The following is a 22,177-nucleotide window of genomic DNA, read 5'->3' on the forward strand; positions in this document are numbered from 1 at the left end:
TCCCCTGGGAGAACAGAGTCCGGCAGTGCTGGGTTTTCTCTGATCTCTGGCCAGGGTTTGAGAATTTCTGCCCCGGTGTTTATTCCAATTATTTTTACTACCCATTTTGAAAAATGACAGAACACAAAGATTATTTTCTGAAAAGGAAAACCAAAATAAAACAAGTAACCCCTCTCAAAAATGTTCTTTAAAACCCTGCTTTGGCCTTTTATCACATTTTTTAAAAAATGCAACTGTATTTCTTTTTTTCAGTGTTTGTTATTTTTTTTTCCCCTCTTCATCTGAAAATTGCAAGGGAAATTGTGAAGCTTCTTTGCTGCCAAATTAAATCAAGGGCAACACTGTTTTTTGCCTTTTTTTTTTTTTTGGTTTTGTTTTGCCTTTTATTTTTTCAAGCAGAAAATGCACAGACCTGGCCATTCTGGATTTTGTTGTAATGAAAAGAGAAGGGAGGTTGGGGTAAACTGGATCTGGCTTTAGACACCCCCCTCCCTGCCCCAAATTACTAGTTCTATCTTTGATCAGGAATGACTTTTTTATTTTAATTTCTGTAAGGTGGGAATAAAATACCACAGCTGAGCAGGAGAGGACATGGTTCTGAAAGTCTCCTGCACAGTCCTTGGCACCCAGTAGGTAGTCAGCACGTCCATCCACATGCCTGAGCTTCAGTGACCTGGAAGATAGGACAGGTTGGTCCATACTTCAGGGCCATCCACTGTCCACACCCACTTAAAGTCTGTGGCCTTGACTGTGGAGGAGGAGCCATGTGATTTTTCAGAATCGAAGGAAGTCAGGGCCTGAAGTTTCCTTGGAGATTGTCTGGCCTTCATTTCATAGGTGAAGCCTAGAAACAGGAAACATCTTGTTACACTGCATCCAGGTGGACCCAGGACTTCAGGCCCCACATCCCAGACCTGCTCCATTGCCTAGGACTCGACCACCGTGTGGGCGAGGCCAGCACCACACATCCCATACACGTTTACCGAGCGCCGTGGTAGGTTATGCACTTTGGCAGGCGCTGTGGATGTAGCTGTGATCACAACAGACAGAATCTCTGATCGATAGGGGAATTGGTCCAGCAATAAGAGCACTTCGTAGGGTGATAAGTGCTTTTTTTAAAAATAAATAAATTTATTTGTGTATTTATTTATTGTCTGTGTTGGGTCTTCGTTGCTGCATGCAGGGTTTCTCTAGTTGCAGCGAGTAGGGGCTACTCTTCATTGCAGTGTGCAGGCTTCTCACTGCGGTGACTTCACTTGTTGCGGAGCTTGGGCTCTAGGCATGCAGCCTTCAGTAGCTGTGGCGCGTGGGCTTACTTGCTCCTCGGCATGTGGGATCTTCCTCGACCAGGGATCGAACCTGTGTCCCCCGTCTTGGCAGGCGGATTCTTAACCACTGTGCCACCAGAGAAGTCCCAGGTGATAAGTGCTTTGATGAAAATGAAACAGGACATTAGTATTAAGATGGACATGGGCTACCTAAAAGAGCCAAATGCATGGAGAAGAAAGTGGAACAGTGGTTACTCGGGGCTGGGGGAGGGGGCAATGGGGAGTTAGTGTTCGATGGGGACAGGGTTTCAGTTGGGAGGATGAAAAGTTCTGGAGGTGGATGGGTGATGGCGCCCAATATCATGAATGTACTTAACGCCTCTGAACTGTACACTTAAAAATGGTTAAAATGGTAAATTGTTTGTTAGTATATTTTATGGCAATTTAAAAAAGAAAAGAAAAATGAACAAGAGCTGCTTTGGGTGCTCAGGGAAGGAACTTCAGAGAAGGGGATGTTGGAACTGAGGACAAGGAGGAGCCCGCTGTGCCCAGATCTCAGGGCAGGTGGTCCTCTCTGCAGGATGCCCAGTGAGCTGAGACGTGGCCCTACCTTCCCCGGGCAGCACTGTGCAGTAGAACTTTCTGCAGGGATGGAAGAGCTCAATCAATCTGTGCTGTCCAAAATGACAGCCAGTAGCCACGTGTCGCCACTGAGCACTTGAAATGTGGCTATTGCAACATGAACTCTGATGAACTGAAATTGATCTTCGAGTAGTCACACATGGTTCGTGATTCCTGCCTCTGACAGCTGGAACTGGGTCCAGGGAGTCACGGCTGGTGGGGGAGCAGTCACTGTCTCAAGTGGCTTAACTGTCGGGTGAAGGATGACAGAGCCTTAGTAGAGGCACACACAGAGTGTAAGAGAGGTCAAGGGAGGGAGAAGGATTCTAATCATATAAAGCTGGGAGGTGGGCCCTTTAAGTCAAGCTGGACTTTGGTGAAGAATGGGCGAGGGCTTCGCCTGGTACAGTTAGAGCACAGTCAGGCAGAGCCTGCTGTGTGAGCCAATGCTTGGAGGGAGAAGATGCTGGCTTTTGAAGACCTATAATATATCTACCAAGCATCAGTTAAGGGCCAGGCTCATTGCTCAGACTTTTAAGTTCCAGTCTATATGTTCATCTGCTCAACATCCTTGAGGATTACATACCAGCATCCCTGGTTACAGAAGGGAAAGCTGAGGCTCTGAGGACCTAAGAACTCACTTGCCAGGGGTGCTGCGGGGATCTGCACTCCATCTGGTTCTGAGGCTTGCATTCTTGGTCCCACGCTGTAAGGCCTCCACCACCTTTAGGTGCGTGTGTTGGTTAAGACCTGGTGACTGCTCGGCTACTGGGAGGTCAGGGTGACCAAAAGCCTAGGCTCTGGTGTTCTTTCTGCCATCACCAGCTGTGTAAACCTAGGCCAGACTATTCACTTGTTTGTTTTTAAACATTTATGTTATTATTTATTTATTTACTTTTGGCTGTGTTGGGTCTTCGTTGCTACGCACAGGCTTTCTCTAGTTGTGGTGAGCGGGGGCTACTCTTCCTTGTGGTGCACGGGCTTCTCATTGCAGTGGCTTCTCTTGTTGTGGAGCATGGGCTCTAGGCATGTAGGCTTCAGTAGTTGCAGCTCGTGGGCTCAGTAGTTGTGGCGCACGGGCTTAGTTGCGCTGTGGCATGTGGGATCTTCCCGGCCTGGGACTCAAATCCATGTCCCCTGAATTGTCAGGCAGGTTCTTAACAATGCACCACCAGGGAAGTCCTGTTCACTTGTTAGGGCTCTCTTTCCTCAAATGTAAAGTAGATATAATAATAGAACAGACATTTTGGCTATAGTGAAAGATACATGTAGTGAAAGACATATGTGTGTGTGTATATATATGTATGTGTGTATATACATATATATGCCTGAAAAATCACATATTTGCAAAAGGATGCTCTAAAAATAACAGGGCTTGTGGGAAAACCAGAGTTAGGGACAGGCAAAACCCAAAGCATGCCACTTCTAGCCAGAAGACTGACAAAAACAGCAACAATCCTATGTAAAATGCTAGCAAAACTTTTTTAAAAAGACATATTGAATGGCTCAAAAAGAAATGCTATAGTACATGTGAAGGGCAGGGTAGCCTGATGGGGGAGGGGGAGGGGGAGGGTTGAGGATGCTGAGCTGTGCAAATGTGGGCCAGACGCACAAAGAGCAGGGAAAATTGCAGTCCTGACTTTGAAGACAGAGCTGCTGGCTAGTCTGAGACAAGAGGAAGTGCACAGGGTGCTGGTCAAGTTGCGGTCCCGAGTCTCTGCAGCTTGCTGCCTTCAGCTGCATGCGTCTGTGTTGCACTCGCCTGAGGTTTGGTGGCACAAGGCAGTGACACACTGGGGACACTGCAGATCAACCAGTGCACCCTCAGCATCGCACCTTGCATTCAAACTGCTCTGCGTTACAGAAACGCGCTTGATAGCAGAGCAGCCTCAGCCGCACTCAAGGGCAGTGAACATGAAATGAGATTGTCCAGGTGAAGCCCCTGGCCTGGTGTCTGTGTGTATAGTTACAGCTGAATATATATTTGCAGGTAATAATAAAAATCATAATAGATGCCCATTCCCCACGCCTCCCCTTCAGACCCTCAAAGGTGTGGTGGGCATTTGGCCAGGTCTGCTGGTTTGGGGTCCCAGCTTTCGTGGGGTCTGTGCAGTGCACCGACGGAAGGCCCAGGAGTTTCATGGCACAGAGAGCATCTCGCTGGACTGCACCCTGTACCTGGTGCGGTCAGAGGGTCCAAAGTCATGTGACCAGCACACTCTGCTCAACTCTGCGTTGTTTTCAGATCCTCAAAAGATTTTTTTCCCTGCCTTTTCCCCAGGCCAAGAGTTCCCCACAACAGGCCAGAAAAGCTTCGAACCAACTGGTTTCCACAGTGTGCTCTCCGGAATGTACAGCCCTGTTGCCTTCTCAGCCTCAGGAGCCAGCCTGACCGAGGTGCATCTCTTCTGTCTTCTCGCCTGTGACCGTGATACCTGTTGTGATGGCTTCATCCTCACGCAGGTCCAAGGAGGTAACGTGACAGTGAGGACCGGGGCCTCCCTCTTCCATAGCTGGTGATCTACAAAGTTTGGGGAAGGCGTGGGATTGCAGAAGACAGGATGCCCAACACGGAGAATGCCGTGGGAAGCAGCCACACTCACTTAGAAGGTGATATTCACAAACTTGGGGACTATTATGACCCTTCCAATAGGTCACATACCGTGTTGGCCACTTCGCATGGTAATACCACGTTTTTCCTTGCTGCTGCCTTCAGGGGAGGTATTGTGAGCTCCATTTTCACAAACCAAGAAATTGAGGCTCAGAGAATTTAAACTAGTTGCTCCTAATCACTCAGCTCATGACACAGGCTCGTAGTGGTGGAGCTGAGATTTAAGCTCAGGTGTATCTTTAACAGTGTCTCACTGCCACCTCCAAAGCCTGGACCCCCCACATTTGGTTAAAAAGTGTTCGTTCATTCCCATCATCCATGATCATTCATTCCGTGATTATTTATTGAGTGCTTAGTGCATGCCAGGTCCTGTGACTCATAGGACTGGAATTTTCAATTGTCCCCCCCAGTCCAGTGGGGCTGGACTTCTGTTTACAAAAATCAATCCATGTGCTTGGCTATGTGGCCTAGTGGTTGAGAGGGGCGTAGGTCAGACAGACCTGGGTTCTAGTCATCACGCTATCATTTTCTGGCTGTGCAGACTTGAATAAGTTGCTTAAACTAAGTTGTAGGTTCCTTATGCATGAAAGAGAGATGATAATTCCTATTTGGCTGCTTTTTGTAAAGATACTGGGTGCAAAATGCTGAACTTGGGTTTGGCTCCGGGTATGCTATTAATTTAGTGACAGAGGGGCTTAACTGTAATCAACGGCATGATGGGCAGCTTCAGCTTGGGGAGAATTCTGAAGATGAAAAAAAATGGAAGCGGTCATATATCTTTTTATGACCCTCACTTACGGTCAACTATAAACTTTAAGTGCAATCCACTGTTCTAGGTATTGGGAGTAGATGAAAGGAGCTTAGCGTGTAACTGGGGAGGCAAGGGTACCGTGGAAGGACCATGACCTTCACTTGCCTATCTGTGCTGTCATCCAGCAAGTGTGTGTGGAGCTCCACTGTGCACCAGGCTCGATATACAAGGTGACATGAATGTCTGAGACTGTAGGAGACTTGAGTAAAGAGGAGGGAGAAGCCAAGGGGTCTTGGGGATCAGGGAGGGTTTTCTTGGGTCAGGCTTTGTGGGATAGGTAGTACTTAGATGACAGGAGAGGAAAGAGTCTGGTCAGAGTGGGTGTCCCTGGGAAGACTATGTATTTTGGAGAATATCAGCCATGACATTGGACTTATCAGTCTACAGACCCAGGGCTATGATCAACTCCAGCATCTACACATCATTCCCTCCAGACTCAGAGGTAGACACTGTTGGCTGTCTAGCTTGGTCACCTGGTGGGACAGTTGTACAGTGAGTAATGGAAGATAGGTGTCAGATCTGGTGATGGGAAAGGGAGATTTGTGAAGGCCATGAGTCCATTTGGGGTATATGCTAAGTACGGTGTGGCTTTAAGACATTCACAAAATGTGGGCTGAGCTTTTGGGTACGAAAATCCAGAGCTCAGAGGGGGAGTCAGAGTGGGAGATGGAAATGTGCCAACAGCCAGCGTTGAGGTGGTAGCAGAGGTGTGGGTGCAGGTGGATTTCCTGGGGAGGAGGTGTTGGGTGAGAAGATAGAGGAGGATGGAGCTGATACCTCGGAAGTGTCTGCATAACTGATGGAGGATCTGCGTGGAGGACAGAGAGGAGGGACCCAGGAGAGCGGCAGGTCACGGAAACCAGGCCAGAGATGGTTGAAAGATGAAGGAAGTTGTCAACAGTTTTGAACGCTGTAGTGTTTTCAAACAAAGTGACTCCTGAAAAATACTGAGGTCAGCCTGCAGGGGTCCACAGAGGCTATTGTGAGAATGTTTAGTTGGAGATCAAAGGAGCCAGGGCAGGAAGGTAGATTGGAGTTAAGTTGAATCCTAAAATTCCTTCTAGGTTAAATGCTTTATGGTTATTTGATGCACATTCATGTTAGTGTTTAGATAAACAAAAACAATAGACATTGTACACACACATGTACACAGACACACACGCACATGTACACAGGCACCTCGTTTTGTTGTACTTCACTTTATTGTGCTTCACAGATGCTGTGTTTTCTACACTTTGAAGCTTTGTGGCAACCCTGCATCCAGCGACTCTATTGGTGCCATTTTTCCAGCAGCATTTACTCACTTGTGTCTCTGTGTCACATTTTGGTAATTCTCAAAATACGTCCAACTCTTTCATTATTATTACACTGGTTATGGTGGTCTGTGATCAGAGATCTTTGATGTTACTGTTGTAAAAAGGTTATGAGTCACTGAAGGCTCAGATGATGGTTGGTAAAATTTAGCAGCAAGATAATTTTACATTACAGTATGTACTTTTTTTAGATGTAATGTTATTGCACATTTAGTAGACAACAGCATAGCATGAACATGACTTCTATATGTATGGGGAAATCAAAAAATCCACATGACTCACTTTGTTGCAATATTCACTTTATCATGGTGGTCTGGGACTGGACCCACAATAGCTCTGAGGCGCGTCTGTGTATGCTTTATGTGAGCCTATATTTACAAACACTGCAATTCAAATCCAAGATGCCTTCTGCCTTCTTTAATGGAAATGTCTTTACTGAGGGCACCACAATTTCCCCAGATGTTCAATTACTCTCCAGACCATAGGATTTTTTAAGTTGGAAAGGTTGACTTCATTTTCCTTAGGATCACATATGGAATAATTACTTTGTTCCTTGGAGCAGTAAGCCCACACAATCCTTTTTTTCCATGACATTTCTGGCTAGCAGCTGGCCTGTCTTCCCCTCCCTGTGTAACCCGTGATCTGTGAATTATGTCGATCCGAACAAGCCCCTCGCAAGACTGCAAGTTAAGCTTTTCTTGGAGACGCACATCAAACATCAAGCAGATGTTTTTCCCAGCCTTGTCTGATGGGCAGACCTGGAATTTTAACTTGTGAGGCTTTGGCTGCATCTGCTGATGACCAGGGACAGGATCCCGCTGCATCCTTTTACTGCAGTCTGGAAAGGCATTTAATGCCTGGTAGAGCCTCCCTCCTCCCTTGTCCCCTCCTCCCCTGAAAGGCTGCAGCCCCCTCCAACCCTGAAATGACTTTGTTTCCACTGATAATTATTAGTGAAAATTCATGAGGCTTCTGGACCTACATTTCATGAGCCTGCTTGTAACTCAACAAGGAGTTGAGGCCACTTCGAAGTGGGGTTCGGGGGCACTTGTGTGGCCCGAGGCTCCCGGGAGGGTAATTGAAGCTGGCGCACGTGACCAGCAAAGTGGCTTCTAATCTCCAGCTGGCGCCCCCCTCTCAGACACTCGGAGTTCTCATCGACACTTGAGCATTAGTTAAAGAAGAAAGCTGCCTGCGTTTCTCTTCTGAGATCTTCTCAGATCTGAGAGCCGGAGGGAAAACATGCCCAGCCTCTTGCTTAAGTCCACGAGTCTTTCTTTGGCTTGTGAGAGGGGCAGCCGCAGAGCTCAGGCTTCCTCTGGGCTCTCAACAGGCTCTTACGCACCCCTGCTGCCTTGCACTCCGGCTCCGGCTCCGGCCAGGCCGGGTGAGGCATCGCTGCCCACTGGTCCTTCCTCTAGTTCTGCTCAGTCACACAAACCAGCCTCCTCTTCCGTGCCTCCACTGCCCCACCTGTGAAATAATGTGGCCTCACCAGCTCAGGGATTCTGGGATCTGGCTTTGGGCTGAGATCACCTGAGGTGCTGCTCACAGGACTACTTCCCAAACGCCACACACTCGACCTGTCAAGTCAGAACCCGTGTGGTTGGTGCCGAGGAACGAGCATTTTCAAAGCTCTCTCTGTGACTGTGATTTTTTTTTTTATTTTTTATTTTTATTTATTTATTTATTAATTTATTTATTTTATTGGCTGTGTTGGGTCTTTTTCTGCTGTGCGCGTGCTTTCTTTTTAGTGTGGTGCGTGCGGGCTCCTCATTGCCGTGGCTTCTCTTATTGTGGAGCACGGGCTGTAGGTGCGTGGGCTTCAGTAGTTGCAGCACATGGGCTCAATAGTTGTGGCTCACAGGCTCTAAAGCTCAGGCTCAGTAGTTATGGCGCACGGGCTTAGGTGCTCTGCGGCATGTGGGATTTTCCTGGAGCAGGGATGGAACCCGTGTCCCCTGCATTGGCAGGCGGATTCTCACCCACTGCGCCACCAGGGAAGGCCTGTGACTCTGCGATTTTGATATAATCGGGCCAAGCACCCTGGTTTGAGAGCCACGGAGTTCGTGGGTCTCTAAGGTGACTTCTTACCGCAGAGATGCTGCTGCTGATACTGATGATGGTGAGTTTTAACTACTCAGGTTCAAAGTGGGACAGGGGAGAAAAAAATGTCAGTTTCGTAAACCAGACATCCGTGAATCATCTACTTTGCGGAAATTTTGGTGCAAGAAGTTTAAAACGTATCTGGATTTAGGCCTACATTAGGATAAGGAAGGGAGTAGGAGCTGTGGAGTGGTAATTTCCTTTTTCTTTTCTTTTTTTTTTCTTTTTTTCCAGGAAAATCTGAACAACTATACTACCTAACAGGGGTTATGTATTTCCAAATAATACATGAATTATTTAATTTCTAGATCTCAATAAATCTGAGCAATGTGCTTAACTTACACGAGGCTCAGTTTCCTCATCCGTGAGATGGGGATGATAATGTCAATAAAAATTAAGGGGATTAATATTCTTTCTTTTATAAATTTATTTATTTTTATTTACTGGCTATGTTGGGTCTTCATTGCTGCACACGGGCTTCCTCTAGTTGTGGCGAGTGGGGGGTACTTTTTGTCACAGTGCATGGGCTTCTCATTGCAGTGGCTTCTCTTGTTGTGGAGCACAGCCTCCAGGTGCGCCGGCTTCAGCAGCTGTGCCACGTAGGCTCAGTAGTTGTGGTGCATGGGCTTAGTTGCTCCACAGCATGTGGGATCTTCCCGAGCCAGGACTCGAACCCGTGTCCCCTGCATTGGTAGGCGGATCCCTAACCACTGCACCACCAGGGAAGCCCAAGGGGATTAATATTCTTAAAGCACTTACCATAGGCATCCAGAACATTTGAGTTACCTTTATTTATCTAACTAAAATCACTCTCAAGTTCAATTGGCTTGAGGGTAGGTCTTTCTGCTACTAAATTGTCATAATACTAGGGCAGCTTTTTAAAAATTCACAGTTAGAACATAGATTCAGGACAAAATAGTCCAATCTTTTCCAACTACCAAATCTAGGAATGGAGTTCTCTCTATGCCTCTGGGGATGTGGGTGCACAGCGTGGGCTGGGATACATCCAGAGACAAGGAGCTCATTTCCTAACAGGGAAGCTCGTGCCGTGAGTGCATGGCTCTTGGTTTTCAATAGTTTCTTACTTTCTTTTAAAATTTTTATTGGAGTGTAGTTGATTTACAATGTTGTGTTAGTTTCAGGTGTACAGCAAAGTGAGTCAGTTATATATATACATGTACTCACATTTTTTTCTTTTTTTTTACATTCTTTTCGCATATAGGCCATTACAGAGTAGAGTTCCCTGTGCTATACAGCAGGTCCTTATTGGTTACCTATTTTATATATAGTAGTGTGTATATGTCAGTCCCAATCTCCCAATTTATTCCCCCCCTTATCCCTAATAATCCCTTAGTTTGAATCCAAATACTGCTTCCTGAGCTCCTTCAAGATTGATTTCCTATGTATGTGTGTGTATGAGAATGAGAGAGAGACAGAGAGAGAGAGAGAGAGCTGTTTATTTCCTTGAATCCTCAAAAAGATGGAAAATGGAGACAGAGGATTCTGGCAGTACGACTCCTGGTGTTATCAGAGGTGTCACTGCAGCTGACGCCATGAAGAAGGGATGTCATGGAGGAGGAGATGGGGGCCCTCCTCTCGGGAATTGCCAGTAAGACAACTGCAGGACGATCAGGGAATTAAACCAGGCTCCTGAGTTCCGGTGTCTGCTCCCAAGGAGCTGTTCCCTACCCCACATCCTACACGCCTCTCAGGGCAGAGATGTGAGTCTCCAAAGGGTCCCTGCTTGGTCCCCAGCACATCAACGTCTCCTCGCACTCGTGCCTCCGCAGGTCCCATCCTCTGCCGGTTGCTGAGCTGGCCGGATATCCTGCTTTGCCACGTCAGAGACTGGAGGGACCCTTCGGAAGGCCAGGCTGATGCTGCGTGTCCTGGGATGACGTATGACCAGGATCAGGACAGCCGCCAGGCGAGGCTGCGTCTGGGAGGCCAGGAGTTCCAGAGTAAGTCTCTGCCTTCTGCCCATGTGCGTTCCTTCACCATGAACTGTCTTCACCAGTGAGGTCGGCTCCTTTGCTGTGAGCCTTCTCCATACCCTGAAGAGTTTATCCTTCTGAAAACAAACTGTACCAAAATGCTGCAGAAAAAACAACCAGAGCATCTCAGCAGGGCCCCACGGGAAGCATGACGCAGCTCTGGGGCCTCAGGTTGGCTGGGGGGAAGGCTGGCCCAGCGGGGAGGCTGTGCTGACCTCAGCCGAGCTCCCTTATGTGTCTTGGGGTCGCTTGGCAGTTGGCCGATCTCATTTGGCGGGGGTGGCCTGGCCCTGCTTCGCATGCCTTTTCTTCTGGATGAGCGCGTTGTCCTGTGGGCAGAATCAGGAAAGAACAAGGAAAACAAGCCAGGCTGCTGAAGGTTGAGGCTTGGATCTGACGCTGCCACCGCTGCCTTATTGTACTGGCCTCACTGGAAGTCGTGGGTGGGGACACATATGCCATCCTTTAGTGGCAGGAACTGCAAAGTCCAGTGTAAAATGTGTGACGACAAGGAGGGGTGAAGAACTGGGGCCAAAAATGCAATCTCTCCAAAAATGCCAAAAGCCCCCTGTGAGTATTTCCCCTTCTGTCAGTCAAGGAATCCCAGGAGGTAACCACTGCCCTGCCCATCCTAGTTACAGGGGCGCAAGGAACTGTGGGCCCCCTGACAGGGGCTTCCCTGACAGAAGTAACCATTGAGCTTGCTCCTTGCCCTTCTTTCTTCAGAGGCTCTTCCAGCCTTTTCCACAAATGTATAAGCACTGGATCTAGAGGTCATCCCTGAGGTCATCTGCCCCAGCCCTCCTTTTATAGGGAAGGGCATGGGTACCCGAGGCCCTGGCGGCCAGTCAGCTCTCTCCCTGCCTCCCCCACCCCCAGCCTGAGCTGCCTCTCAGCAGATCTCCGCCAGGGAGGGGTGGAGACCATGCTGTCCTGAGCCAGGGACCACCGCACCAGTGCCGCTTGGTGTGGTCCAGACCGGCAGGCTCAGCATCGCCAGATGCTCGTGAGACACGCAGACGCTCAGGCCTCTCCCCAACCCCCAGGGAGGCCCCAGGGTTCTGTTCTAACAGGATGTCTGGCTAATGCCATGCCCACTAACTTTGAGAAGCACTGACTAGGGGACGTGCAAGTTTTATTCCAACCTGGAGAGTCTGAGTTTACGGCGTGAACAGGGCCCAGCTGCTCATTTACCTCCTCCAGGTCCTGTGTGAGGTGGAGGGCAGCCTGGTTCCATCTGTCTCCTCTCTGCTCTATTTATCTGCCAGCCTCTGAACTCAGAACTTGATCCCATGGTTCCAGTCCACCCTCTGAGCTGGGAGGGGTGAAAGTGAGAGCTGGTGTCAGCCAGACAGAGGAGGGGAGGGGACTGAGGGGAAGGGACTGAGCCGAGGTCGAAGGAGCCGTGAGATCCCCTACACGGTAGTCCTCTAAGGGCTGGCAGAGACCATGTCCTGCCTCCTGGAGGAGTTTCCATGCCCCGCTTCTCCGTGTACTGCAGCCCTTGGGGTTCTAATGGCAGAGAGCTCAATGTCACCTCCTCCAAGAGCCCTCCCTGATTACCTCGCAAGGCTTACTGCTGTGCAGAGCTTCGGGCATGCTCTGTGCATTGCTCCGTTAGGCAATGCAGTGAGCAGTGCACCAAACTCTGCCTTTGCCTGGCTACTTCCCTCCCAGCCCAGCTGAGACTTTGCCCGAGGCATTGAGTCCCAGCTTTGGACACCAGCTGTGTGACCTTGAGCAAGCCCGTAAATATCCTCAAGCCTAATTGCTAATGGAGTCATGACAGTTTTCCTCTCACTGGGTTGTTGTGAAGATGAAAGGAAAGGATAAACTGTAACAATTAGTAATAGAAACTGTCTTCCATCATGCTCACTAGGAGCCAGGTCCTGCTCCAAGGTCTGGACCTGTTCTAACTCATGAATCCTCAACACAGTACTTTAAGGGAGGCACTGTTATCATTATTCCCATTTTACAGCTGTAGACACTGAGGCTCACAGAACTGAGGTCTTCCCAAGGTCTCAGAGCTTGTAAGTAGAAGGGCTGGGACCTGAAACCAGGTATTCTGACACCAAAATGAGATTCTTAACTGCTTCTCTTATTGGTACCTACAGATGATACACATGTAGAACTTAGTAGGTATCTGACACATAGTATTAGTATTTGATGATTTTACTATCATTTTAAAATCTGTCGTTTTTTGTTATATTTTAAGAACTGGACTTATTATATAATATATAATAAGAGCTGTGTCTTATTAATTTCTGGATTCCCACCATGGAGCATAAAACCTGGCATAGAGGATATACATAGTATTTGTGGAATGCCTATTTACCAAAGCCTGGAACAAATATTGCAGAATTTGGTGGAATTCCATGAGGATTAGTTTCATTGGGGGTAAATAAGTCAAAGAGCTTGTTTCTATGATGGATAGTGAGCACATGGTATCCATTACTCTGAGAGGTAGCCCGGGGTGAAAACGAGCATTTGAAGAAAGACATACGATCTATTCATGGGCAGTAAATCCAGAGTGAATTGCTTAACACGGAGCACTTACTTGGTACGTGCCCAAGAAGTGCAGACCATGGCCTTGTCTGGCCTCCCTGAGTAGAAGGGATTACTGAAGACTTGCGAAGTTCTTTTTTTTGTTTTTTTCAGTGCCCTAGGTTTATATGTATATTTTGGGGTGCGGGCAAAGCTTTAAGAAGGGAACCTTTGATGGGGATTTCAGGCAGCCTGAGGCATATTCATGACGTTCCAGACTGAAGGTTGCCCTGCACACAGACTGATCTGGAGGCCACCTCCAATTGGGAACAATAGGGCACAGATCCTTCTTTCCACAATAAGATGTCAGCCTTAAGTACAATTAACCTCTGAGAAAAACATAGGGATTTAAATTCTTACTAAAGTATGAATAGCTGATAAGTACCCTTTCCCAATGGCAGATATTGATGGAGGGGAAGAGAAGTGAGGATTCTGGGTATCTGATCAACTGAAGGAGACACCGTAGAATGGATAGGGAACACGTGGGAAGAGCATAGGGAAAATAAAGAGACGCTCTATCCCTCCTGTGGTTGGCTGAGGGCCAGCCTCTAACTTCCATTTAGCAAATGGTTAGATGGTCTTTAAAATGCAAACTCTGGAATCAGACCTCAGGACTCAAATCCCAGTGTGGATGCTTACTCCTTATATGACCTGTCTGTGCCTTGGTCTTTCTGTGATAAAATGAGGATAATGGTGACTTCGGACACCTGCAGAGGCTGGGAGGACTATAGGAGGGATGCATGTGGAGCACTTGGAGTAGTGCCCGGAGTGAGGTGGTCACTCAGCAGACACTGGAGACTCTGGGGCAATGGTTGGCATTTAAAATACTGCAGTTGAATCCTGCTTCCCCACCCCCCGCCCCTGGCAGTTCCGGGACCTTGTTCAAAGCATCTAACCACCCTGAGCCTCAGGGTCTTCATCTGCAAAATAAGGGCACACTTTTTAATGTATTATATAATGCAGGGCTGGCATACACTGTAGGTTGTAGTTTAAGGTATCATTTTCTAAGCCCCAAGTCCCTGGTGCCCCAGCTGCACATCCAGTAGAGGTGCTCTGTAGGACGTCTGGTCTGGACATCCGCTCGCATTGATCAGCTCACTGGTACGGCGAGGGTCTGCTCCAGCAGGTGGTTCATGGAGAATGACCATTTACTTATAAAGTGTGAGTGAATTGATTGCCAGTTGTAGGAAACTACAACCCAACGCAACACACTAAATTCAAATAGTAAGTGCGTCAGTATCTGTGCCGCATTTTACAAAGCATTTTCACATCCATCAGCTCAGCTGATCCTTTTGGCAGTCCAGTGAGGCAGAGGCAATCTGGGGCAGAAGTGTGAGGTTATATCACACTTTTGCTCATGGGCTTGAAGTTCAGAGCTGTGACGTGTCACACTTCAAGAAACTACCTTTGCATTAAGTGCCATGGCTGGGACTTCAGCTCCGGCTTTGGAGGCTGCAACTCTCAGTGTCAGCTCTCACGTCCACTGCAATGGTCCTGCGTCTAATTTAGTGGAAGCAGAAGGTGCTTCAGAGGTGTCCTCGTATTGTACCAGCAAATTGAGGAGTCAGTAATTGAGGATTTTACTCCCCGGACATCTCTCTGGGGTCTGATATACTCCAGACATTGGGGAATGAATGTCAGCCACCAGCATGTTCTACTTCAAAATGTTAAAGGGCTGTGGGGAGAAGGGAACGAAAGGTGCAGGAGAGGCAGAAGGTAGGTGTGTGCTGCAGAGATGAGCTGGGAGGTACACGACAGCCATGGGGAGGGGAGTTGCCGAGCTCGCCCAGCAGTCATCACTCGTCCTGAGAAGCAGCTGGGTGTGAGGTGCCAGGCCAGGTAGTGGACTACAGAGACAGGTAGAGTGATTTCTGCTCTCAAGGAGCTCACAGGCTCGTAGGGGTGACAGATATGGACATTATTAAAGTACAGTGAGCCTCCTATTTACCCATCTTATGGACTGATGAGGGATCGTGGGACATAGAACCTCCTTTAGCAGAATCTCCTCTTTTGTGAAGCCAACCAACCCATTCCTGCTCCACGGAAGTTTAGGGTCGACTTCTAGCATTACCCAGAACAAACAAATACATCCCAAAACAAACAACCATATAAATCACCTCGAAGCCATCTTATCAGCACTTTTCACTGGCTGTGAGGTTTCTCTTGCCTGTCACCAGATTTCTGTTTAAACTTGTGCCAGTTGCCATGTGTCTCCATAGAGGAGTCCACTCAGGGTCTACATCTCCCAAATTCCCAGTGGACACCTTGTGAAGTTTTCAACTATTTGGTGTTGGCTGGATTGATCTTCTTGTTTCTAAGAAAAAAGGCTTGGAAAGCTCTAGGGCTGCATGTGCCTCATTTCTGACAACGTCTTGAAGTGCAAATGAATTAAAAAATAGGCAGGTTAAACATCCCCTAATGCCCATAGGGATTTAAAATGGGATAGGAAAAACAGGCCTTGGCAGAAATACTCCTGGGTTTGTTCTAAATCCCAGAGGCTTTGTGTTGTGAGTTCATGGTGAGATTTGGCCTGATGGCTGGCGTTCTCTTGGTGGGAGTCTGTTTTGTATCAATGATTGTGATTATTTTGGGTGCTGGGAGCTGGGTGGAGGAAATTGCATCAATAATATTCAGTCACCAGGTGCCCCTGGAGTAGATGTAGAATGGATATCTACACACAGGATGGCCCTATTATTATTTTTTTTAAGATTTTTTTTTGATGTGGACCATTTTTAAAGTCTTTATTGAATTTATTACAATATTGCTTCTGTTTTATGTTTTCATTTTTGGCCCCAAGTCATGTGGGATCTTAGCTCCCTGGCCAGGGATTGAACCCGCACCCCATGTATTGGAAGGTGAAGTCTTAACTGGACCACCAGGGAAGTCACTCTATTAGTTCTTTACAATAGCTATCATTGGCACTAAGCAGAGCCTGAGACAAGGATTTGGGATTTTCATTTCTGTACGAAGGGCAAGGGATAAAAGTAGAGATGCAGAGAAAGTGATACAGAGAAGAGAAAACGACCTGTAAAAGGTGAGCTCTGAAACCTGGGTTTCCAGTTGAGGATCCTGCTCACTCCCACATTGTTGATTCAAACTACCCCTACCTCCCAGATGTAGCATGGGATCTCTGCAGAAGTGTCCTGAAGTCAATTAAGACCACATGACACCCATCAACCCTCAAGAATCAGGCTCCGTGCCAAACCCCCACAATTCTAAATGTGTGTGTGTTCCTGCAGCCTTGATTACAGAGAGAACAGATGTTTTAACTCAGTTATTGCGGAAGGCATGGAACAATGTCTGGACAGTATAGACCATTAGCCAGGAAGAGGAGGGAGAATGTTTGCTTATGTTCTATGTATCTTCTCACCATCAAGAATATTGAATTGGGGACGTTTTGGGGAACGGAGTGCAGGCTCAGAAGTCTGCATTAGGAAAACTAATTTGGTGGGCAGCCTTGTTGTGCTTGGGCATATGAGGCTCTGTATTTACTTGGTGGGCTCTGAAAATCATTGATTGCTTCATTTTCCTTGCTTCTTCCTCTTTGTATTCATTACTGTTCTGAACGCTGACTCTATGGCAGGGATTATCCTAGGTGTGGGGGATATAAAGAGGAATGAGGCCCATTTCTCACCCTCTGGGAGCTCACAGTACTTTCAATGAGCTGGAAAATTATGGTCAAGCATGAGATTGAAGATAGACATTCCCAGCTCACAAATACCATCCTCATTTGCCAATGAGGCAAGAGTCTCAGAGGACATGAGCGGCAAGGAAAATTAACAGCTGTTGAGTCTTCCGTGAGCTTTGTTCTCTTTAAAGCAATCCACATTTCCTTAAGTGATGCTCGTGTCACAGGATCATGGCCCTTCCCCCCAGTAGTCCCTTTTGTGCCCTAAGAAAGATGTGCAAGATCTGGTGTTGGAGGATGGAGGGAACAAAAAGTGCTCACCGAACGGAGAAGGTATCTTGACACTGTATAATGAGGCAGGCAGCTGCAAATAATCAATGGGTCCATTTATTATAGGGTGACTTACTCACAGGATGGGATGGGGATTGAGCATCAATGATCTGGAAGCACTGGTAGCTGCACTCTGCACCACCAAGTAGCCACTAGGACAGTTTTACAGTTAACCTAGGGTATGGGGGTACGTGCTTGGAAATAGGACGTGCATCCCTAAGTCAAGATTTATGAATGGGTAAAGAATACATCAGCCAAGGTCTTTGTCATTGTTTGGAGGCTACCAGAGCATAGAGGCCACCTGGACCGGATGATCATTAAACAATAACTATTAACTACAAAGCCCTTGACAGCAGACAAGTGATTTACTGGACAGTATGGTCCTAGGCAGAGTCAGTGGAAGGACAGGAGGAATTGTAGGGGCCCAAGATGGCATCACTTATGCTAACATCCATACTTCTGGCCAGTTCTGGTTTTGTACCAGCAGCTGAAAGAAAGCTTCAAGAAGCTTTTGGGATGCACCTTGTGTGGGAAACAGAGTTTCAGGCCTAAGACGGGCCAGTGTCAGGCAGGTAAGGCAGTTGTGGCCATGGTGGGTCCCCAGTAAGAGAAAGCACACTCAAGTTGATACAAATAAACATCTTCTTTGCAGGTCTGACACCCCTGGAAGGAACCCAGGACACCTTTACCAGTTTCCAGCAGGTTTATCTCTGGAAAGGTAAGCTCTGTCGGGGAGGGGGTGAGCAGGACACCCATCACAGGAGACTGTCTGGCCCCACTTCTCACTCACAGGGCACTCTGCTCCCCAGAGGGAAAATGTAGAGATTTACTTTCCAAGTGAATGCTCTGTGTGGATAGGAGGGCCTCAGTTCTCATTAGATAAGATACCAAAGTGTAAAACAAAAATGCAAAGTGTGGAAACCTAAGAAAGGATGGAGGAATTAAGCACTGGTTCCTGTGAAATCAAGTTCATTGACCACAAGCTGCCCTTGTTAGTAGGATGGGAGCTCTGAGGCCACCGCCAACTACAGGAGGCATTTCTCCAGGGGGACTTGGCCATAGGTGCCTCCCTCCCTGAGGCTCGGTGAGGGGACAGGACCCTGGTGGGTGTACCGTGGGCTCCTACTTAGAGTTGATGCCACCATGGGTGCATGGAACAGGTTGGGCTCAGATGAAATGCAGGTTTGGCATCTCCTTTCTGCTTTGTCTGTCCTCCTTTGAGTTTAATGGGCATTGACCAAGTGCCTACTCAGAGCCAGGAACTGTAAAAGGCTAACATGGTGAGAGAGATGAGTGAGTCACAGCTGTGACCTGGAGGGGGCCCAGGCTCAGGAGGCAGCAGACAGGCAGGGGACCTTACACATCATGGTCCTAGGTGCTGGGTGAGAGGCATAAGGAAAGGTCTCGGCCACTGTTGCACTTCCCTCCTCTTCCCATGAACCCTCCTGACTGGTCTCCAGTCCCCTGAGTGATCAGACTGGTGACCTGATTCTATGCCTGTGAAACAGTGTGAGAGAGAACAGAGTGCGGGCTTAGAGTGACTGTATATGAAATCTGGTTCCCGTACTTCTCACCTGTGTGACCTTGAACACATGGGTGACAAAGCCGTAAAAATGGTTCTGACCTCATAAAATTGTGTGCGCATTGGCTCAGTGATGCCCGTAAAGTGCTTAGAAGAGCGCCTGGTGCATCATCAGTGCTAATTAATGTGAGTGATGGTGGCGGTGATGATGGTGGATGAAGAGCAGGAGAAGGGAGAAGGAAGAAGAAGAAGAAAAGGAGGGGGGAGGAGAATAAAAGGAAGGTGCCCATCATCATTTTCATTTCAAGGTGATATAATGAGATTATACACTTCTTTTCTCCTTTAGTCTTACCTGTATGGTACATACATGGGGTGATAGTCTATTCATCGTTTTCAGACACACACACACAAAAAGGAGACTTAGAAAGGTTAAGTGAGATGCTCACAGGAGGTCCTAGGGTGGGACCCAGACACTGGTTCCAAGTCCAGTGCTTTCTATTTATTAGAAATTTCTGTGTTGTACAATATAGCCTTGTAGCTTAATGACTATAAGTCGAGTGTACCCTTTAAAAATGTGAATCACTATATTGTACACCTGTAACTTATATAATATTGTCCATCAACTATACTTCAGTTTAAAAAAAAATAAAAAGAAAATTCTGGTAAATGATGTGCTAGCTGGTGAAAAATCAAGGACCTGCTTCTCCCTAGGACACTTGCCCCACTAAACAGAAGCACCCGAAGACCTGCCTGAAACCTGCTTCCCCCGTCACAGAGGACCTGTTCCTGACTTGGGAATTTTATTTAATTTTTTAGAATTCCAATTCATCTACTTTCCAACTGGGATACGTTATTTCAAGTCTCTGAGTCTCAGTTTCCTCAAGAGTAAGATGGAAGTCTTACTCTTTACCTTCACAAATGTCTGTAAAGAACATATTCTGTTAACTCTGAAGGACTCTGCAGATGCTGATAATTTCAGTATCAAGCACATAATAGTCCTCTGTGGAGTGGTTGGCTGACATTCCATCAAAGGCCAAGGACCGCAACCCTGCGCCTTCCCGAGCTCACTGGGCCCCCGGCTGTGGACCCCGAGGATCCCCACGTTGCCTTTACCCATTTGTTGACCAAGGAATATCTCCCCGCTTCCTCCCCAAGACTGGAATAACAATCTTTTTTTTTTTGCGCCTAGATTCTGACATGGGGTCTCGGTCTGAGTCTATGGGATGCAGAAGAGACATGGAACCAAGGCCAGCATCTCCAAGAGAAACAGGTACCCACCCTGAAACCTCTTAATACAGTTGGGTGTCTGGCTGTGGAGACAAAATGGTGATGCCAAGGGTCTGATCAACGAGTGGACCCCGGAACACCACTGCATTCTGCAGCCACGGCCCCCCTCTAAGCTTCGAATCCATGATCCATTTCATAAATACTGACAGCTCCTCGGATGAGCAATTGGCACCAAGAGTAAGGTGAAGTGACTGCAAAGTCACCACTGCTGCTGAGAAAGAAAATAACCATAATAACAAATCCAGCAAAAAACTACTGAAGAGCAAGGTTTGTCCGAGAGTGGTCAGTGCCTTCAATTATGTAAATGCTGAAGAACGTTAGCAAAACGTACATGGTCCGGAATTGTTTAATGAATGAGATGTCTGTGAGGGTCTTTTGAGAGAGGGTCATCTTATGCAGTGGAAGATGTAAATCCATACCTTCCTAGGGGCAGAGTGTCTGAGGCGCCTCTATCCCCAGCGGCTACAGTTGTTGTTCCTTAGGTGGAGCTAAAAGTCAGAGAGAGAGAGAGAGAGAGAGCGAGAGAGAGGGAGAAAGAAGGAGAGAGAGAAGGAGAGAGAGAGCGAGAGAGACAGGAGGTGGGGGGGTGGGAAGATGGAGGTAGGGAAGAGAAGAAAAGAAAAGGGAAGGGAAGGGAGGGAAGGGGGAGGGGAGAAGGGGGCAGGGAGAGGAGGGGCAGGTCAGCCTGTGGGCGTGGCGAGGGTGGGTGTGGGTGGGAACAGCACACACAGTGGGAGAAACACCACACTGCACAGCAGATGGACTAGGGCTGGAGCTGCTTTTGGCCACTCATTACGAACTGCGTGGCCGTGGGTACTTTGCTCACCTGCTAAGAGCCTCATTTCCTCCTGCGTACAATGTACCTTGCTTTCCTCTTATTCCATTATAGAGAACACGCCAGGTAAGACATCTGGTACTTAATATACCCGGATGCCCACACAATGGTAGTTTCTTCCCTTTCCTACAGCTTTGGTGCAGATACAAATGAGATCACGTCCATAAATCCCTACAACTGGGGCTCATCCCATACTAGTTCAGCAGTTATGAGCTCGCTCTGTATCTGTAGAGCTGTGGGGCTCAAGGGCTTATCCTGATTCAGAGTGCGGTCCTCGGGCCAGGAGGGCAGGGTTCCAATCCCAGCCCTGCCTCCGTCTGCCCGTGCAACCCCGAGTCACGTTCTCTGAGCCTCGGTTTCTCCTTCTGTAAATGAGAGTCATAGCAGTCCCCACGAGAAGGGCGATCAGAGGGCGTGACTCCGTAAATCGCAGGGGTGCATAGCAGGTGCTCAGAGATCGGTGCCGTTATTACGTGGTAGTTAGGGATTATGATCCTGGGGTGTGCCTGGATGGTGCAAGCCTTCCCGAAGCTTCTGTCCCAAGTCCGTCTCTCTCCCTCCGTTGCCTGTTGGACAGCAGATCCCAGTTGGGGATCACGGTGCATATTCCTGTCCACACGCTGGGGCAGTGATGTCCTTCAGCACCTTCAGAGGTTCGTCAGTGGAAGCTTCCGTCTTGCCGGCGGGGTGGCGGCAGTGAGGGACGGGCAGCGCTCAGGAGCCTTCCCGTTCGTGTTCTCAGGAGCACACGTTTGGCCGGCTCCTCCTGCACAGCGGCCTGGCCCCTCGCCTGTCTGATCTTTGCCCGCACTGGCAAACTGGCATATTGGTTGCGCCCTGGGAGCCTCCCAAGCCCGTGGCTGTGGCTGGTGTTCCCGTTTCTCTGCTGCTGCAGGAGCGAGGGGACGTGAACGCACCAAGGAGGGGGCAGGAGCGAGCCCGCTCCCCCTGGAGGCTCCTGGGCACCAGGCCCTGCCTTTGGTGCTTTAAATCCACCATCTCACAAAAGCTATGACAGCTCTGCCTATCGCTGTCATTATTCCCATTTTACCCACGAGCAATGCGGGCTCCAGGTGCCCAGTAGCCCTCGCTTCAGCCAGTCCAGCGCTAAGGAAGTAGCCGTGCCGGGACCCAAGCCCTGGCCAGCTGACTCGGAGGCCTGGGTTCTTCTAGAACACAAGCTGGTCCCAGGTACAGACAGCGTGGACTAGAGAGCTGCGTCCTGGTGGTCCCCCAGCTGACAGAGCAGACGGGTTCTGTCTGATTTGCAGAGTAGATTTTGATTTTATTTCATGGAGCCAATATTT

The 22,177-nt window shown here is 48.2% G+C and overlaps 1 protein-coding gene across 2 annotated transcripts in view; it reads left to right on the forward strand.

The window, feature by feature from the left end:
• TG (thyroglobulin) overlaps window positions 1-22,177 on the forward strand; it is a 238,538-nt gene that overhangs the window by 63,941 nt on the left and 152,420 nt on the right. For both annotated transcript variants that reach the window (XM_057735105.1, XM_057735107.1), the window contains 4 exons: window positions 4,171-4,362; window positions 10,521-10,691; window positions 17,879-17,944; window positions 19,938-20,018. In XM_057735105.1, the coding sequence (XP_057591088.1) occupies window positions 4,171-4,362; window positions 10,521-10,691; window positions 17,879-17,944; window positions 19,938-20,018 (510 nt within the window). The remainder of the gene's footprint in view (window positions 1-4,170; window positions 4,363-10,520; window positions 10,692-17,878; window positions 17,945-19,937; window positions 20,019-22,177) is intronic.

Source organism: Hippopotamus amphibius, chromosome 5 (genome assembly GCF_030028045.1).
Source record: "Hippopotamus amphibius kiboko isolate mHipAmp2 chromosome 5, mHipAmp2.hap2, whole genome shotgun sequence".
NCBI lineage: Eukaryota > Metazoa > Chordata > Mammalia > Artiodactyla > Hippopotamidae > Hippopotamus > Hippopotamus amphibius.